The sequence below is a fragment of the Protobothrops mucrosquamatus genome, unplaced genomic scaffold (genome assembly GCF_001527695.2).
Source record: "Protobothrops mucrosquamatus isolate PMUCROS unplaced genomic scaffold, P.Mucros_1.0 scaffold6, whole genome shotgun sequence".
Classification (NCBI taxonomy): domain Eukaryota; kingdom Metazoa; phylum Chordata; class Lepidosauria; order Squamata; family Viperidae; genus Protobothrops; species Protobothrops mucrosquamatus.
The window spans coordinates 479,880-499,379 of NW_015386393.1; the positions used below are offsets into that span (position 1 = coordinate 479,880).

The 19,500-nt window shown below is 34.3% G+C and overlaps 1 protein-coding gene across 1 annotated transcript in view; it reads right to left on the minus strand.

Annotated features, from left to right (window-relative positions):
* The window catches only part of XRCC4 (X-ray repair cross complementing 4), a 95,146-nt gene that overhangs the window by 53,305 nt on the left and 22,341 nt on the right, over window positions 1–19,500 (minus strand). Inside the window, exons 4-5 of the mRNA XM_015809949.1 lie at window positions 1,985–2,151; window positions 241–393 (exon numbers count right to left, since the gene is read on the minus strand). Coding sequence (XP_015665435.1) covers window positions 241–393; window positions 1,985–2,151 — 320 coding nt within the window. The remainder of the gene's footprint in view (window positions 1–240; window positions 394–1,984; window positions 2,152–19,500) is intronic.

Here is a 19,500-nt window from a genome sequence, read left to right on the forward strand (position 1 = left end):
TCTACCTGTATTTATTCCATTTAGTTGTGTATTTAGAATGCTTCAAATAAATACTACAATTAATGTATTATTGCCAAAATGCTGAATTGCTAAAGTTCTTCTATAGAACTTCATTTCTACATTACTTCATTTTAAGGACACACAGTTTTTGAACTTTGAAGCCTGCATAAGATAGAGAACAGAGCTACTCCTATTTCATGCATGATGTTTACCTAGTAGAAGGAAAGTAATAAATTATACCCTGCTTGTGCAGTTTCTGGTATTGTTTCTTCGACTTCTTTTAAATGTTTCTGTAAGCTTCTTATCTTTGCTTTCTTTTCATTGAGGACCAAGACAAATCGTTTATAAAGGTCAGCCTCCAGTTCTTCTTTAGCTTCAACACATTTTTGTAATCTTAAAAATAAATGCCTCTGTTAATTGCATAATAAAGAATAAGAGAGGTTTTTTTTAAAAAAAATACAGTACTGACTTTTTTGAGAAGCTTAAATCAAAGTCATCGAGTATAGCAGAAATGATGACAGTGAATAGAAGCACAATTATACCAGGAAAATTATTTGATTATGACTTCATTATAGATATAAATATTATACATATTTATCAATTTTACATTTGGGGGAGATAATTATTTTGATAGAATATCAAAGATATATGCTGAATTTTAAAAAACCTATATAATGGCTTATGAAAAAATCTGAAAATATTCAGGCTCATATCAAATGCTGTCAGTTTACTTGTACAGTGGATATTGTTAGTATGGATACTGTTAGCATCCTGAAAAGTAAAGCATCATCTTGTAGCATCTTATTTGTTGTAACAATACCTTTCAATCGCTCAGTGTCTTGGTGGATTAATAGAAAGCACTCTGAGAGCTAGTTTGCCTGCCAGTAAATGAATTTGGGATTAAATCCGCCAACGATAGCAGCCATTTTATAAACAGGTCATTTTGTAAGTACTGCCACATGTGTATCAGGACCATATGGAGTCTCGTTCTTCTATACAGTCTCATTAACTAGAAAACCAAAGTATTGCCAAACTTTCCAGAAGTCCAATCATTTGTCATGCTACTAAACAAGCACCAAAACCTTGTATCTTCATATAGTAATTGCAAATTGTTGCTGCTGTTGGGGATTTAGCCATCAAAACATCCATTCACAATAGGAACGAAATATATCTGATATAATACATACAGTACACGTGTGTGTTTGTATTGCAATTCTACATGCATCATCCTATAAGTAAATGCAAAATTCAACGTGGAATTAGAATACTGTATTAGGATTTGGTACTTCAGTCTTCCAATTTAAAAGCACATTTCTTCTTGTACATTAAATGATTAAATCCATGTAATACTTTTATTTATATCAAATATATTTGGATCCTCACACGCTAGTCCATGTCAAAATGCTGGGAAATATAGCTTTTACAGCTTTATCTACTAAATAACTTCATAAATGACAAATAATCCTATGAATTTATATGAATTTAAGCTACCCTGCTATGTGATGTGGATATTCAATAGCTATTCAATAGCTAATAAATAATTCAACTAATTTAAATGCAAATCACTGGGTATCATTACTGTGGAGATCAATTCGGTAAATCTTGCTAGAAACATTAGAGGTACTAATCAACTACCTGCAGAACTCCTGTACATAAATCAAGTTTTAATTAGTTAGGGGAGAGGTAAGAAAGAACAGCCTAGAAATGATAAAAATGCGAGTATCAATATATAAATAAATACTCGACACAATACATTGTAGGAAGATTCAAAGTTTTCAGTACTTAAACAGTGGGAAAATATACTTCTGTGTTTTCACTGGTAGATGTAATCCAATAAAGGTCATATCTAACTGATTTAAATTAACTTTAAATCAGCTTCATTAATCCCTCGGTTAGTAAATTAGCATTACATTCACATAATAAAAAGTCTGAGGGAATCAAAAGAAAATAAAAAAACAACCTGTGAATGTTTTTTTCAACTTACTGCTCTTGCATGTCATCCAGATCACTCAGAAGTCTTTCATTCTCTTTTTGTAGGTGATCATTTTTGGCATGTAGTTCTTTTACACATTCTAGGCAATAGGTAATCAGCTCTCTAATGACTTCAGATGAGTTTGTAACTCTTTGTAATATCAATGATCCAAGTCTAAACTAGGACAAAAGAAAGTAAACATTATTTGAATAGAAAAGATCCTGAAATTCATCTGTACATCCCTCTTACAAGACGAAAGGGGGAAGCACTGAATGTTTATCTGATTATTTCTCCTAACTACTTCATGTGTCAATACTGATTTTTCAACTTAGGCGAGGGAAAACACAGTTGTTTTAAAAATATCTATAACTGACATTAAAAATTGAAAGCTTTGTTGATTGTCAGATGGAAAAGATGGGTTCTTAAAATACAAGAAAATATATTAAGATTTATTTTCAATGGAAGATTAACTATACAAGTAATCAGTCAGTCAAGAAAATAATAATTTCAATCTTTCTGCATGTTGTATTTTTGTGCTTCATTGCTAATAACATCAATGTGTTTTATACACAATGTTTAAATTTCATTCATTTCATTCTAATTGTCAAAATTTCCTCTCAACTTTCCATGGTTCCATGATTTAGGCATAATATTATCAAAACTAATTAGAAGCACATAAAAATACTTTAAAAAAAAGTGTAATCCAATAAAGAAAACTATGATATGTCATTGTAACAATAAGCAGTTACAATTTTATATATATTTCACTAATGCAAATATTATTTAAATACTTAAGTATTTCTAATGTATTTACACAACTATTTTGTTTTAACTTACTGTACTCTGTATGAATAAGTCCTATATTTCATTATATTTGTCTATACAAAGTCTATATCTATGGGCAATCTGCTTATAAATGGCATGTGCAATAAGGTCTTCAGTGATGATGGATGCACCATGCAGAAACTTAAAAAAACAGGTTAGAAATAGATTCTCATGAATAAAATCTACATAGCTGCTAAGAGTAAAAGAATGATGTAATCAATCAATCTAATCTAGCAAGATACAATGAATATGATGGAAACTGCTGCATACCCCTCCCCCACAGTCTCCAAATAAATATTTGAGGACAGCATCAAACATGCTTAGATTTTGACTTATTAACATAATACATATTTCATCTACAAAGTTCATTATCATCATATGAAACAGCCACCAAATTAGAGGGTATTAAAGAGGATTGAACAAGTTGGAGGATTGAGCTGTCAGTGATTAAAGGCTTAATGGATATTTGCTATTTCTGGCTTTGAATAATAGCTAATAACCATTAATAAGAGAGGAACGATATTTGTTTGCATGAATGAGCCTACCGAATGCATTTAACTGGCCAATGTGTGGCACAATCCAGATTCACCTTAATTCAGCAAATTTCTTCCTGTACTGTATAGTATTATGGCTATAGTTAGTCTTTTTAGTGACTGCCCAATTTAGCAACCAGTTATAGTTAAACAGTGATGAAAAAGTAACTTTATGATCAATCCTCACATTTATGATTTTCACAAGTAGGTAAAGGAAAGCTTAAGTAAGATCATAAGCAGAGTTGCAGTTTCACCTAGCAATAGCTTGGCTTTAATGACTAAGTTACATGTTCCAACTGTGATTGCTACATTAAGACCACCAGTATCTTATAAGATGGCCCACTCTGGAACCAGGTTGTAAGTACCCCCAGGGATGTCCATCATAACTTTGAACAGTCGCTAGGCAACCAGTTGTAAGTCAAGTACTATCTGTAATGTTTCAAGGAGAAATGCTTCACTCGTGTTAATATGTTTTGTGAAGAGCCTCTTTAAATGCTTTCTGAGGCCCTATCAAATAAGTTTTCATTTGAAAGATGGAAAACAAAAGAGCTTGACTCTATGCAAACCCTATTCACATGTTACAGTATGTGTTACATAAACAGGGCAAGCTGATCAGTTACTTCTCTTTTTCCTATATTACCTCATGTAACAATTACCAAATAATAAGCAATCGGTTACAAATATCAGATTATAGATAGTTTGGGTAATCATTTTAACTTATACTGCTACAATTTAATTGCACAATTGCTAAATATAAATTTAGACTTGCTACCATGCTTTTAAAATAAGGACAAAGCATAGCGAAGTTGGCAGAACAATATGATAAATAGTTTTAACATTTTAAAAAGCAGAGTATCATGGCATAACACAATATGCACAGTGCACATAAATTGAGACATGTTAATGCTTCCCTTCAGTAACTCAATATTGATTAGATGACATTTAAGAAAATTTATGAAACACATGCGAAGTGTGTAGAGTAACTGTTACATATCCAGACACCATGTTTTGAGAACTACTTCCTCCTTGAGTTGTTGCCCTTTTACTTTCAAAAGTCATGGAAATTATGTGTCTCTCGAATCTACACTTGAAATTGATGTGATAATATAATACAGTGAATTTATTTATTTTATTAAAATATGATTGATATAGAGTAGGGTTTTTTAAATGACAGTAATTGAAATTATATTCTTCTAGAACTTTTCAGAATGTTAGAAGTCTCAGCTATTGAAGGCAAGGAGCTTTTCTATTCTGCTGTTTGACTCCAAGGTTGGAAATTCATAAGAATAAGCATGAGATAATGCCTAGACTAAGGCAAAATATGCAAGTTCCTAAACAGAGCACTAAAAATATTTTGCCATCATGTGCAATTCCCATTCTCAAATAATTATAGCTGGTTTACTTAATATAGTCTCATTTTTGGAAACTCTTACTGAAGTCCAAAATCATCCCTAGCTAAATGTAACTAACATATCACTTTTTTAGTCACATATAATAAAAATGTATTGATCTATTTAGGAATTTTACAATATGGCAAAGCTTAAGTTGGACTGCAATTTGTGTATTTAACAGCTATGACATTGGCAATATCCTCTCACACATCAATTTATCCTCTTACTGAGCTCCAGCCTCATTTGACTGCAATGCCTATGAGTTATTCTTCTACTTTAAAAAATATTTTTCAGAATACTTTTACCCTTAATTACAATTATTGGCAGAAAATCGTTTTTATTGTGTACCTGTTTTGTCATCTGTTTGGGTTTTAACTACCATATTTCTAACTAACCAGGAATGACATTAAGAGCAACAAAGATGATTAGGGGACTGGAGACTAAAACATATAAGGAACGGTTGCTGGAATTGGGTATGTCTAGTTTAACGAAGAGAAGGACTAGGGGGGACATGATAGCAGTCTTCCAATATCTCAGGGGCTGCCACAAAGAAGAGGGAGTCAAGCTATTCTCCAAAGCGCCTGAAGGCAGGACAAGAAGCAACGGGTGGAAACTAACCAAAGAGAGAAGCAACCTAGAACTAAGGAGAAACTTCCTGACAGTTAGAACAATTAACCAGTGGAACAACCTGCCTCCAGAAGCGGTGAATGCGCCAACACTGGAAGCTTTTAAGAAAAGACTGGACAGCCATTTGTCCGAAATGGTATAGGGTTTCCTGCCTGAGCAGGAAGTTGGACTAGATGACCTCCAAGGTCCCTTCCAACTTTATCATTATTATTATTATTACAATCTATCAGCTTAGCCAGAATAACAAAGTGAAGTTAAACAACAGTAGAAGGAAAAGTTTCCCTCCTTCCTGTGATAAGAAAGAGATTGTGAGTTATAAGAATACAGGCAGAGTTCACTTCTGAGACCCCAAAATTTAATCATATTTGTCCTCAATATGAGTCAGCAACATCTTGCAAAAAGAAAAATAGGTGATACTGAGAATACTTCCACCAAAACAGATACATCCATAAAAAGCATACACTCCAAATTTACCATCCAGCCTCTTTTCTTTTTTCTAAGTAGTTTTAGTTGGCAAAGTACATTAGCTTTGGCTTCCAAGTGCTCCATCTGTATCCTTTCCCCTGCCAAAAAAATTCTTAGTCCTGATAAAATTATTTATTTTATGTCATTAGACTTGAAGACCACAGCCATTTCCTATTTTACTCACTTGGTGTCTGTCGGTTACCCTTCTCAACATGAGCTTCCATTTTGACTGTCATGGCTTTAACTATAATAGACACATTTTATATATAAAAAACCTGCTGTTGCTTTTAAAATCCTCTGAACCAGCAATGGTCACAATACCTTGCATCATAGAATTCTACAAATTATATTATTTATATTAGCAGGCTGGACTTCCCCCACCCCCAATTCCTCCAGATATGAAAAAGCTTAAAGTGGCAGTCCCAGCAAAACCAAAGGGTGCCCAGTAGGGAAGAAAAGACTAAATTAAGCACTGTCAATAAATCAAAGAAAGGCACTGATTTTTCACTCAGGCTTAAAGGCAAAACAAGCATGGGATACTTGAATCATTTAATTCAAAGACAAAGTTTTCATCCAGTTGGGACTAAGTACATTCTGCAATATTCATGTTTTTGCTGAGTTTCCCAGTTCTAGTCAGAGGTTGCTTCCCCTCTTTTCCATCATCACAGGATATATGAGAAATGCTGACAAAGCTTAGGTGAATCCAAAGTCTAATATTGCAATGGTGAAAAATGCCATATATTTTAATGCCATTCTTAATATTATATTTTATCATGCCATTTTCCCATCTTTTATATCCATTATACTATTTACTTTTGATAAGCAATATTTATTCAAAGCACAGAAAAAGAGAAAGTAGTAAGCCAAAGAAAATAGTGGTAAGAAGGTAAATAAGGTAAGAAAAGATTTATAATTAAAATTAATTTGCAATAAAAACATTTGTATATCTCTCCACACTTTTCACTTGCAAACCGTGCTTTCTTCTGTCATATTTATACATCATTTCATGCATTGCCTTTTGAGCTTTATATTTTTCACATTCTTTTTTAGGAGTTCATTTAACATACAACTTCTTTGATCTTACATTATCTCTTCCTTCATTTATTTCTTTTGCAATTCAAATTTCATTCTCTTCAGATGATCAGATCACTTCAACCCTGTTTCTTTTGTGTTGGTTACTCATATAAGTAAAATATCAAAAGATATATAACCCAAAGAATAATAATATTCTCTGATGGTATTAGCTTTATCCTCTAAATCAGGGGTCTTCAAACTTGGCCCTTTTATGACTTGTGGACTTCAACTCCCAGAATTCCTGAGCCAAGTTTGAAGACCCCTGATCTAAATGCTTTTGCAAATTTACCTTATTTCTGGAAGGTTATCAGAGTTGGTGCTAACTTGGACTCTAGGGAAAGGCTATTCTGGAAATGAAGGATGGAAATTCCTCTTGCAATATTCAAAATTTGGTATTTATTTCTAGACTAATGATCATTCATCTTGCTCAACTATTTGGATCTTGATAACAGCAATGCATTTCCTTTTATTTTTATACTACCAGTCTGATTAAATGTTCTAGAGAACTTGAAAGCTTGCAGACGCTTTTAAAATATGCAGATTCTTGCTAAATTAAATTGTAATCCTTTTTGCGTCATTTATTTACTGTTAACACGTTGGCCTTTAACTGACTTAGATGACCACTATCAGATGCCAAGAGAATTTAAAAAAAAATTAAAATGGACCCAGATAAATAAGAGGACTTTTACCATAGAACTATAGTTTTTCATAACTATAGATATATGTAACACTCTCTTAAATGTTACTTCTGAAAATGAAGAGCTTCTTTGGAATGGTGTTCACACAGTTTTCTGGAACCAAATCAATATATAATGAAAAACACAATATTAAATATTTAGGTTTATGAAAGTTTATATTCAAATGTTATATAATGTTAAATTTTATATAACTTGTAATTATATATTTATTAATATAATAAATAATTATATTAATAATAAATGTTAAAAACATACTGAATTTTTATTCAGTAAATTTTTTTTTCTGATAGGTAAAGTTTAAATTTATAAGTAATAAAAATATTTTTAAGAGTTGGAAATAATTAAAAGTAGGCATTTTAGAACTTTATTTGTTTGTTTGATTTACATACCTACTCATCTTATACCCCATAACTCTGGATGGCTGATAACCCCCCCCCCAAATCTCCCAGCATCCTCCAAAAGAACACTCCTCATGCATCGGATATTTTACTGGGCTCTAGCCTTAGTCTGCTCTGATGCTGGTGGAAAAAGCCGGCTCTTCTTTCTGGAAGGTGAGGCGGTTAGGGGCCTATCTCATCTTAAGGGAAAGAGTGTTTCACTTGCCAATATGATTAATTAGAAGATTTAGATTCAATGGAGTTTACATGTTAATGCACAAAAGCCATTTGTCCGAAATGGTATAGGGTTTCCTGCCTGAGCAGGGGGTTGGACTAGATGACCTCCAAGGTCCCTTCCAACTTTATCATCATCATCATCATCATCATCATCATCATCATCATCATCATCATCATCATCATCATCATCATCATTATGTATTCAAAATTTATGATACTGAAACTCCATAAAATAATAAATGAATTGATATGATTTCTCCATGGATAAAAGTAAATGATAAATAAATAATGCAATATTTAAATAACTAAAGAAAACTACTGCAATTTATGCATAGTTTTTCACTTATGGCTAGACCCACAGGTCTCCAAATTCTCTTGGGATCTGAATCTCAGCAGCAGATTTGCACAGACAAAGAAGTGAATTTAGACAGCACTCCCACTTTTCCCATATAGAAAGATATTTTAAAAATATCTCAAGTCTCCATCCTAAGTTACTTCTCAGTTTGACCTCCCAAATACTAGTTGCTCACCTTGAATTAGCAGATTAAGACTTTAAGATTATATTATGTCTAATACTAGAATATATTCATGTGATTTAATGCCTCAGTGCCCTGATTTCTCCCTATCTTTTAGTATTTTGTGCTTAAATTCTATGTGAAAACTCCCCCAAAGTGGGAATCTGTGTGAAAATATTGTCCAACCTGGATGAAAGATTAGGGAAAATGAACGAGATAGTAACCTTGTTTACTAAATTAATAACTCAAGCATTGTCATGGTGTTGTTAATACAAAGCATTTTCTTCTACTCTGCAAGTAAAAATTTACTCAGTAGAGAATAGAAATGCTGTTGGTAAAACTCTCCAGAGGAAAAGAAAAAAATATTTCACATTGAAAGGGGAGGAAATCCTGGCAATTACAAAAATATTTATCTTAAAAACAATTGGATTGTGCCAGCTGAGCAAAGAGTCAGAAACGGATTTTGTTATTGAAACAATTTTAGCTAAAGAAAATTTGGTTGTAGTTATAGACAGTTACAGAGTTTGTTCCCCATTTCTATTCCTTCATCAGAAAACAGATTTTTCTTTATTCTGATGATGAAAAAACAGACCTGAAGACAATAGCTTCACATTACTTTTAAATACAAAAGCCACTTTTCCAAATATTTTTTCTAAACTACCAGATGTATAAACTTCTCAAAGCCTTCCTTAGCTTCCCCCCTACCCACATCATAAGCATCTTTACTGGAAGCCAAGAGCTGATTCATACATGCAAGTACACATACTTAATTTCTCACAGCCCCCTCAGAAAAATACCATGCTTGAAATGAACCAGTATAAAAGTTCCTTATAACTTTTGTTCAATTTGTAGTTTTCTAAACAGATGTTACTGAAGTAATTTTTGGAAATATAAAATCCACAAAACTATTTAATATCACTCAATAGTAATACTATGAAAATCCATGTCTTCCCCACAAGGACGTCGTACAGTATCTAGAACCCTGTCATTTTATATCACTATTGTGAACAGCAGAAAAATGCACTCTATTATAATCCATTCCTCAGGCTAAACATTTCAGAAAAATAAGAAAAAAAATATGCATTATACTGTTTGTGGACAAAAGCATGATTTCGTACATCTAACTTTTCCTTAAGCTCTGGAAATGCTAGACAGAAAAACTAACAGCATTCAATGTAGTAAATAAATTTCTTTGAATACTCAAAAATTCTGATCCTATTTAGTATTAAAAATCAGAACATGATATCATGGTCTGGCAGGATACATTCCTGTAAGCCAGCATTATCACTATTTCCATAAATGCCACTTTTCAATTTAAATGAAATACAGTGATATTTAGTAGTGAATAATATAAATAATAACCCTCCTGTCCAATATCTAGCTCTTAACAGTCACTGAAAACAAAAGACCAATTCAAGCATGGAATGGTATCACTCACCACTCAGACTATGAACATGGACTTCAGCTATAAAAGACTTGAAAGCATTTTGAACTGGTAACATTTCAGAGGATGGATATGTTTATAATGCCTAACCATTAGGCAGCAACCACCAAAAAACTCTAATGTCAAGGACCCCTTAAATTTGTGTGTGTGCAAGTTGAATTACAACATCTGTGCCAAGATTAACAAATGTGATCCTCAAGGGGCCATTATTTCATTGATTTACTTACTGGGGGCTTAACCTAAAATGTCTTTTGTATATATTTGAGACAAATTGTTTCCAAACTCTGCTAGGTCTTTCAGGAAATGCACTTTTTTTCTTTCACATGCATCCAGCAACAATTTTTAAAAAGAACAGTTTTAAATTAGTTTGCACAGTATTTTAGACTATGCAATATTTTATTAGACTGATTGTATAGACAGCACAAATATACACAATATCAGTGTTCATTTCTTCAACTGCAAGTTTGAGTACAAAACAGCTTAAGAAACCATGCAATCAAAATTGCTTCTTATATTGCATGAGCTTCAAATTTCCTTCATTGTAATAAAGCTATTTATTAAATGTGGTACTTGCCCAAGACTACATCTTTTTTTGTTCTACAGCTGTAGGCTGAGATATGCAGGAATCAGTCCTATTTAGCTTAATTTCTGAATAAACATGGAATTTATATATTTACTCATTAGATTTATATTCTGTCTTTCTTGTATGAGCTCAGGACAATGTAGGTAGTTCTCCCTTCTCCAGTTTTTCTCCAGTTTTGCAAGTGAGATAGATGCACTGACAGCAACTTATCCAACATCATCTAGAGCAGGGGTGTCAAACTGCTGGCCCACGGGCCGGTTTCATCATACTGGAGCTGCGCCCACCCCATTGCCGGCAATGGCGAAAAAGCTCCGATAGGTCGCGCGACGTCACATGACGTCGCGAGTTTGACATCCCAGATCTAGAGAGTTTCTACAACTGTGGATGAACCTGAATCTGGATCTCCATTTTAAATACTATACTATATGGGTTCTGTATTGCTTGTGTTTATGGCTATTCTGGGAGCTATTTTGATATAATAGCCACAAAAATCCTGATCAGAAGACCTCATTGGTAAGTAAACTGGAAAGTGAAAAATCTCTTCAATATGAACTTTCATACTCACTGAACTTACATTTTCTATTACAGCAGGAGCTAGAAGTGTTGATGTGATTAGTGATCTACAATCAAAGCACAAGGATAGTACAACCATATATACAAATGAATTACCTTAAACAAATTATTTTTATTGCATCCTTTGGGGGAAAAAACTTTTTGAAATTAAAGATGCAAATGTTTAACTAAAGATTGGGCCTATCAGGTAAAAGAGTACACATACTATACCGTTTTAATCAACCTTTAATGTTAACACTGTACACTGAGTTCAGAAACATAGATAAAGATATATATCTAAAGTCAGTCAACAGGTACACTTAGCTAATTATATCTTTAAACAAATATTGTCACTGAAGATTACCAAATTAATGTAAAATACAAATTTATAGGTATAAATTTTGTCTATAAATAATAAAATGTAGAACATTAAACACAAAACACAACTTGTATTTTTTTTCTTAAATATAGTAACTGTTCTGGGAGTTCAGTAGAATTTTGCCTTTTCTGTAACAGCCCCTACTCTTTGGAATCCCGAATCCCGGGATCCAGCAGATCCCCTCTATTCTTTAGTCTTCCAGAGGCCATAAGGACTGACTTTCCCCCCAGCTATTGGACTAGGGAGGATTGGAAAGGATAGGGGATTATATAGATTGATGGATTAGAATGAACAGAATTATGGATCCAATCCATAAATGATGGGTTAGGACCTGGTTTTCTTAATTTTCTTGATATTGGTTTTATTATTGTACTGAGCCTTCCAGAGCTATGTGAGTGGCCATGTAAACCTTGTAAATAAATAAATTAGGAAGCATCTTCACCCATTTGCTTTCTGATGGATGGGTTCCTGTGACTTCTTATATAATCTCATGGAAATAATTTTCCGAGAATGTTACTTTCTCCAAATTCCAATGGTCCAAAATTCTGTGAGTTCTGCTTGGACTAATAATAAACAGCACAAAAAGAAAACATTAGAAAAAGAAAGTAGGCATGCATCACAATCCTCTATGTATCTATAGGTAGTCCTCAACCTAAGACTATTTGTTATCAGGCCAGCACCCCAAGGGTTTTGTGATTGCAATCTGGGTACTTGAAAACTAGTTCAGATTTATAACTAGTTGCAGCACCTTATAATAGTCATTTTCAACCTTCACTGACAGCTTCCCCATAAAATCAATGGGGAAGCCAGCAGCAAAGGTTGCAAGTCACTGGGATAAGTCTTCCCCCCACACACACTTCTCCAGTCCCTCTGTACTCACATTGTGTCAGCTTTTTGCAACTTCTGTGCACAACCTCGCACCCTCCCTGATCTTTCCCTGCAACTCACTTGTCAACAGCCACTTTCCTACCTGCCAACTTGAAACTTGCAATTTCCTGCCAGCTTCCCCACTGACTTTGGTTGTAAGAAGCCAGCAAGAAGTTGCCTTGCCTAATGACCATGAGGTAATGACAGCAACTAAGACTGCAGAGATTGCCATAATTAAGTGATGCAACTGAACTTTATGACCACATTGCTTAGTGATGGAACTTCCAGTCCCAATTACTGTTGTAAATTGAGGACAACTTTCACAATTTCTACATGGGGCTTATTCCCAAAGTAGGATGTACAGTACTGCAAACTTAACCTGCAATACAAAGCATTAAAACAAGTCACCTCCACATTTTAAATTCCAGCAAAACCGTATGAAGGCATCATTCTCAAATTCAAGAAGAAATAAGACTTTTCAAAAGTCCAGACAATCCATTGAAAAATAGTTCCACATTCATCTTTTCCCCAATAAAAAAATCTTCTGAAATCACAGGATACATTTCTAGTAAAAACTGAACAGAGGATCTTTTAAAAATATTAATGTGATAAATTGCTACATACTAGTCCAAGGAAAGTACCCAAGATTGTTTTTCCTGGGATAGTGCTTTGCAATATTAATTATTATCAAGAATACTCAAGAGATTTGGCCTACAAATTAAGTATTCTGTCAACATATTCTATCACTTCCACAATAAAAGCTGGGATAAATTTCATACTTGTCATCACATAAAGCTACATTTCTGAATAGAATCTTAAGAGCTTGTTCTACATGATCATGTGATTAAACTTGATGGCCCTGGAAGCACCAAAATCTTTGTAGGTAGGGAAACACTGGGTAGGGAAAGTATAAAATGTTCTAATTGATGTCATACTGACAGTGATAAAACAGAACCAGATTGGGATTTCCTGTTAATTTAATTTTCAGTTCTGCAAGGTACAGAAGCCTTGAAAATTCAGCAATATTCTTTGGAATTTGCGTGGGAAAGTAGACTCAACAGGTTTACTGAATTCAGCTCCAACTTGATCCAGTGGCCTGGGTTGGGGTTTAACTAATAATGTTTCTCATGTGCCAAGCATTTCCCAACTGATATTAGCAATAGAAGCCTTCAGATAGTGATTCAATGATACAGCTAAGTTATTGCATAACTCTTTGAAAAAAGGGGTTACAAAAGAAATCCAATAATAGCCAAATATTACCTGGAAACTCCACTGATAGTAAGTTCTGATTTTGTCCATTTCTTTTAATTATAGGAAGCTGACAGCAATTTGCTTTTACAGAATAGTTGATACCTGTGCAAAGTAATTCTAACCCAGGGGTGTCAAACACGATCGCATCACCTGATGGATTGAGATGTATCAAGGTGTATGTTGCCTATGGGCGTGGCCTGTGCGTGACGCATCTGGCCCACAGGCCGCCAGTTTGACATTCCTGTTTTAACCCAACAACTCAGACTGTTTGCTTTTAACTTTGCCATAATTAAACATCAAACTGTATTCTGAATCTTAGAGAAATTTTGTGTGGTAAACTGTTTTCCCAAATAGGAATAGTTGTGCATGGGTGAATTTGTTCAGTCAAAGCCTCTTAACCAACCCTTCATTATAGTATATGGTCTTCTAGATTTCACTCAAGGAGTACCTTTCCTGAAGATGGAAATGGAGTATGCATCTGGTTGGCTCAGAAAACAGTTGCCTGGTGTAATCCCTGTTTTGAATGCCTGTATGAGCATACTGTACTGATTAAAGCAGAATAATTTAACCCTTTATTAAATTATCTACTCTCAATGTTCAACAAAGCACTCTCACTTTCATTTTGTGACCATGTCAGAAGCTAAATTAATTTTTAATTTGAATTGATTCCTAATGTTTAAAAAAAATCCATTTGGGAATGTGCACTATTTCTCCATGTGTTATAAAGGTTTAGTATCAGGGAAATTAAAGGGTAGTATTATAATATCACTTTTCATTTTTATTACTAATACAGTCTGATAATGATATTGGAAATAGGTAATGAAATAGAAACAAATACTTTGAGACACATACAGACAAACCTGCGTAAAAGCTATTCTCTGATATGCGCAACTTTCATATTTATAGAGTTTACAAATATAATACGTGGGTTCTGTCAGTTTCCACAGCAATACACAGTCTGTTTACTAAACATTACAATCTAAGAACACTTAGCCATTTTTTTTCCTTCAGAGAGAAGCCAAAAATTAACACAAAGGGCTAAGTGCATGAAGAATTAGTGAGTTCCAAAATGAACTTCAGCCAATCCCACAGATTTTTAGGACCAAAAAGCTGAACTACAGCTGTTTTAACTTAATGTAGGTTATTTCTCAGCATACACCCATTACTATTTTCCTACTTTAAAAAATGGAAGAAACATTCATATGAATTTTCCTCAATGGAGAGAAAGTCAATTTAAATATATAAAAATATATATCATTCAGTAGATTTTTTAAATTCTGCTGCTCAGTTGAAAAATGTTGGTTCGGGAAGAGCAACAGAAGCAGTTGTTCAATCAATTTGGAGGAGGAAATAAAAACAAAGATTTTTATGGGGCTCAGCCTGTTTGACAAATGTGTCATACATTTCAGCTGAAAGAACTGTCCTGGGGTTTGGCCTTGATTCTACTCTAACAGAAGCACAATGTTGTACTAACAGGGCAAGATACAGGGCCTGTACCTATGTTATAATAAGGCACATGGTTCCTTCTGTTTGTGTTTAAAACTGTCACAATCCTTTACTGTCTTTACCAATTATAGCAATTCAGTGGTCATGCTCTTTTTTCTTTTGGTCTTCTGTTTCCCACTATTGATGAGGTGCACCTGGCTTGGATCTATGCAACACAGTTGATGGCCACAAGTCTTTTCCTCAAGGTATTTTCCAAATCACGCACAGCCTTTTGTGATGCTTTGGACAGCATCGTGAAAAGGGCATACATGATCTGGAAAACAGTACATGTGATTTGGAGAAAGGCAGGTATGGCTTTCTAGTGAGGTTTCAGAAGACCTCAGAAAACTCCAAAAGCATTGTGAAAAGAGTGTGCATAGCATCAGGAAGAAGGCCTGGTGTAGCCAGCAACTGCCTCACATAAGACCAAGCTGAGCATGCCTTGTCAGCATGCCCTGTCAGCAGGAGGAAGAAGTCAGTGAAGGTCATCTGGGCTCTGTAGAACACAGGGCGATATGCACAATGCAAATTATTTATTAATTAAATTTATTGGCTACATATCTTACCATGGGTAACTCTGGATGACTTATAAAATTAAAAAAATAAAACTATACAAATAAAATACTACAAAAATACAATACAGAACCCTAGATAAAAGATGAGGAGGGCAGGAGTAGGATGAGTGGGCTGGAGGTGGGATCTGTTATTAATCAATCAACCCCGCCCCCTTTGGATCCCCAAGCCAACTGCAGAGCTAGGACTTTAAGGTCTTCTGGGCAGCAACAGCATCACTTGGGTCACCAGGAGTGGAAATATAGAGTTGAGTATCATCCACGTACTGTAGATACCTCAACCCAGGGTGATTGATGAGCTCACCCAGCAGCTTCAAATAAATGTTAAAAAGAAGTGAAGAGAGTATGAGCCCTGTGGCATACCACAAAATAACTGTGGGCTGGATCTTTCCCTATTAACATCAATTGGGACCGGCCTTGGAGAATATTGTATAATTCTGCATACAGCATATATAATTAATAACTGTTACATAATATAAGGAATCAATTATATTGAATGAAATAACATAATCTGAAGTCTACCCAAACTTCAATTCTCAAATTTTCATACATAAAAAAATGAAATTGAAACCTTATTCTATTGAGTTTTTCATTGCCACACTTAACAAAATGTTGTATCCTGCAGAGAATTTGCTTTCTCAGACTACTGGTATGAGTCTTGCATTATCATGGGAAAACTAAGAACCAAATACCTCATTTTCTAGACAAAAATGTGAAATCCAATAAACGTTTTCATCATAAGTGTAATCTCAACTGTTCTTCTGCATTTAGTAAGCACATTTAAACCCTTTCACTAAATTAAATGAATTAGACATGAAGTACAATTTTAGACCATGTTATTTGTTTATGTCTTCTGTTTTTGCCATATCATCCTGGAGGTTATCTACTAGAAGAGAATAGTATTGTGTGATATTATGAGGGAATTTTTTAAAAAAACAAAACAAAGACCAGGGCAAATTAATAATGAAAAATAATCCCAAATGAAATGAAAAGGCAAAAATATTGACATAATTTGAATTTAGAATTACATCCAGCTCATATGCAGCTGCAACAGAGAAAGCCCCATCTTACTTCTCCACAAATTGTTGTTACTGCTTTTAAATCTATAGTTTATTCAGGAACAGCATGTCAGAGCTGTAAATATCTTTTGTACTGAAGTGTTCCTGGTTCAGGAAGGTCAAACAGTTCAAAAGGTTTCTACTCTTATTAATAGTAAATATAAAAAAGTGCTATAATTAAAATGTTTCGCATAGGAAGCTATTGTGCATAGCTGCACAAGTATTAATGAAAGTTGCATATTATATATGCACATATTATATTTTATACTATCAGATAAAAATCTAAATTTTTATGGGAGTATATGAAATACTGCAACCATGTATTATTTTCCTTAGCAATAAAATGATTGGCCAAAGACTTTTGTCAATTAAGATTTTTTTTTCACACACACACACCCATCAATAATTGATTTAAAAAGTCCTTATTTTAAAAATCATTTTCAACTTGGCAAGTATCCTTTGCGTGGTAGGGGAGATTTTAGCTAGGTAGTTTTCTGTTCTCACTTGCACAGGAAAAGCATTAATGTAAGTTTATACCAGAAGGTTGTGAGAAATGCAGAGGCAAACGAGGAGCAACATTAAATCTATATAGACGCTCATGGAAAAAAATTGCTTTTTTAAAATTTTCCCTCAAGTGTTTGAATGCTATGACTATTTTCCAAGGTATAAAAACCGATACAAGTGAAATCCTTTTTGCTTTAAATGTCTTTAGCAGACTCACATTGTCCTCTGTGAAGTGATTAGGTGAAGTCTGAACAAGCATATATTTTATTTTCATTTTGGTACTGTACTTACTACATACTTCTTCTCTTTGCAATCCTAGGAGGTGGCCTTGATGAAAGTGTATTGTTCCTAAAACTAAACACATGTGTTTCCAGATAGCATAAATAGGCTGCAATTTGATGAACATATGCAGCATTGGAACAATGCCAAACACAAACCTTTGTGCTTAAAATGTTATAGAAATACTGTCTGGCACGTCTGATTTTAATTACATGGCAATTAAAATCCACAAGCTTTCAATATCCCCATCATGGTTATCATCACTATTCTAAAAGTAGCACTATTCCTAAAGGTCAAAGTGCAAATTGTAGTACAAAAAAAAATATGATTCATGTAAAGCTGGGGAAAATACAGATCTTCCTCTAGTCATAGATGACTATGAATTTCTTCTGCCTGTTTATGAACAAACATTTTAAAATGATTACTTAACAAGGAAAACAATGCCTTCATATTTTCTTTTTGTTTAGATTTTGGCTCTTTAATTCTACAGTAAAAGTAAATGCCTCAGCAGTCATAATATTAAACCAAGGCTATGACTTCACTATGCTAGTGCTGTGTCATGAAAGTCTTAGCAAGAGTCAAATATGGGTGAAGTGGAGGGGGTGTATGAGTGAATGGAAGGCTCAGATGTAGCAATGCAACAATAAAATCAGAGAACATGAATAGTAAATGACAACATATTAACACCAGAGTTCATATAAAGTTAATAATCTACATCAATTGCAGATGGGAGACCCACAGATAATACTATGTCATGCACCAACCATGAACAACTGCCATGCGGTGCATCAAACATGAAACAAGGCTACACGCAGTACTTTTACCTCACTGATGCCTCTATATACATCAGAAGTAGGGAACTATGGCCCCTTTATGAGCATGCTGGCTCAGGAATTTATGAACTCTGGTGTTGAAGTCCACAAGTCATAAAAGGGCCATAGTTCCCACACCTGATGTACATGAACAGAAGACTTTTCCGACATCTTCTGGTTCTCATAAGAAGCCAGTTCAGGAAGGAGACAAGCAGGCCCTACAGATTAGAGCTCTCAATGTCTTCATAAGGCTCTACCCTCAGGCTTTCTCAGTAAATCATTTAAAAGCTTACATTTAAATCTAAACAACATTTATCTCATTTTCCTGTTAGCTACTATGAAACTAGTAAAATAATATTAATCCTTTCCATATTATCTTATATATCTTTATGAAGAACAAGAATCAGGTTTTCTAGTTTATATTCCATGTATCCAGAGTGACAAATATTTAGTAAATGACTTGGCTGGAAATATTTTTTCTGTGCCAGGTAAATCAGAATGTTAGAATCATTTTTAAACATAAATTTAACACAGCAGCTTTTATCAAAAGGCTCATCCAATGCTAAAAAGGAGGCTAGGTTTCACAATTAGAAGTCACTGATGGAAAATAGCTTTTTAAATAATTTAAATAAATACATAAATCTTGTTCTTTCCCAGGAAATGATGCTGAGTGGGGAAAAAATGTCCAAACTATAGATGTTTTTTGATGTTCTAGAGCAAGGGTTCCCAACCGGAGGCATATTCGAGATATTCCAGAGGGTGCTAAATCTTGGGTTTAGAAGGGAAATCATTTAATCCTCCAGGGAAAGATTGAAGGCAAACGAGGTCCAGGCAGAAGAAGATCGGCGGAAGATCAGGCAGCAGCTTGGGAAACGACCGCTGCCGCAGCACTAGACCGAGTCGTGCCTTTGCGGCCTCTGACCCGGCATAGATCTCGACTGGCTCCTTGGTTTACCGAGGAGCTGAGAGAGATGAAACGCCGGAAAAGACGCCTAGAGAG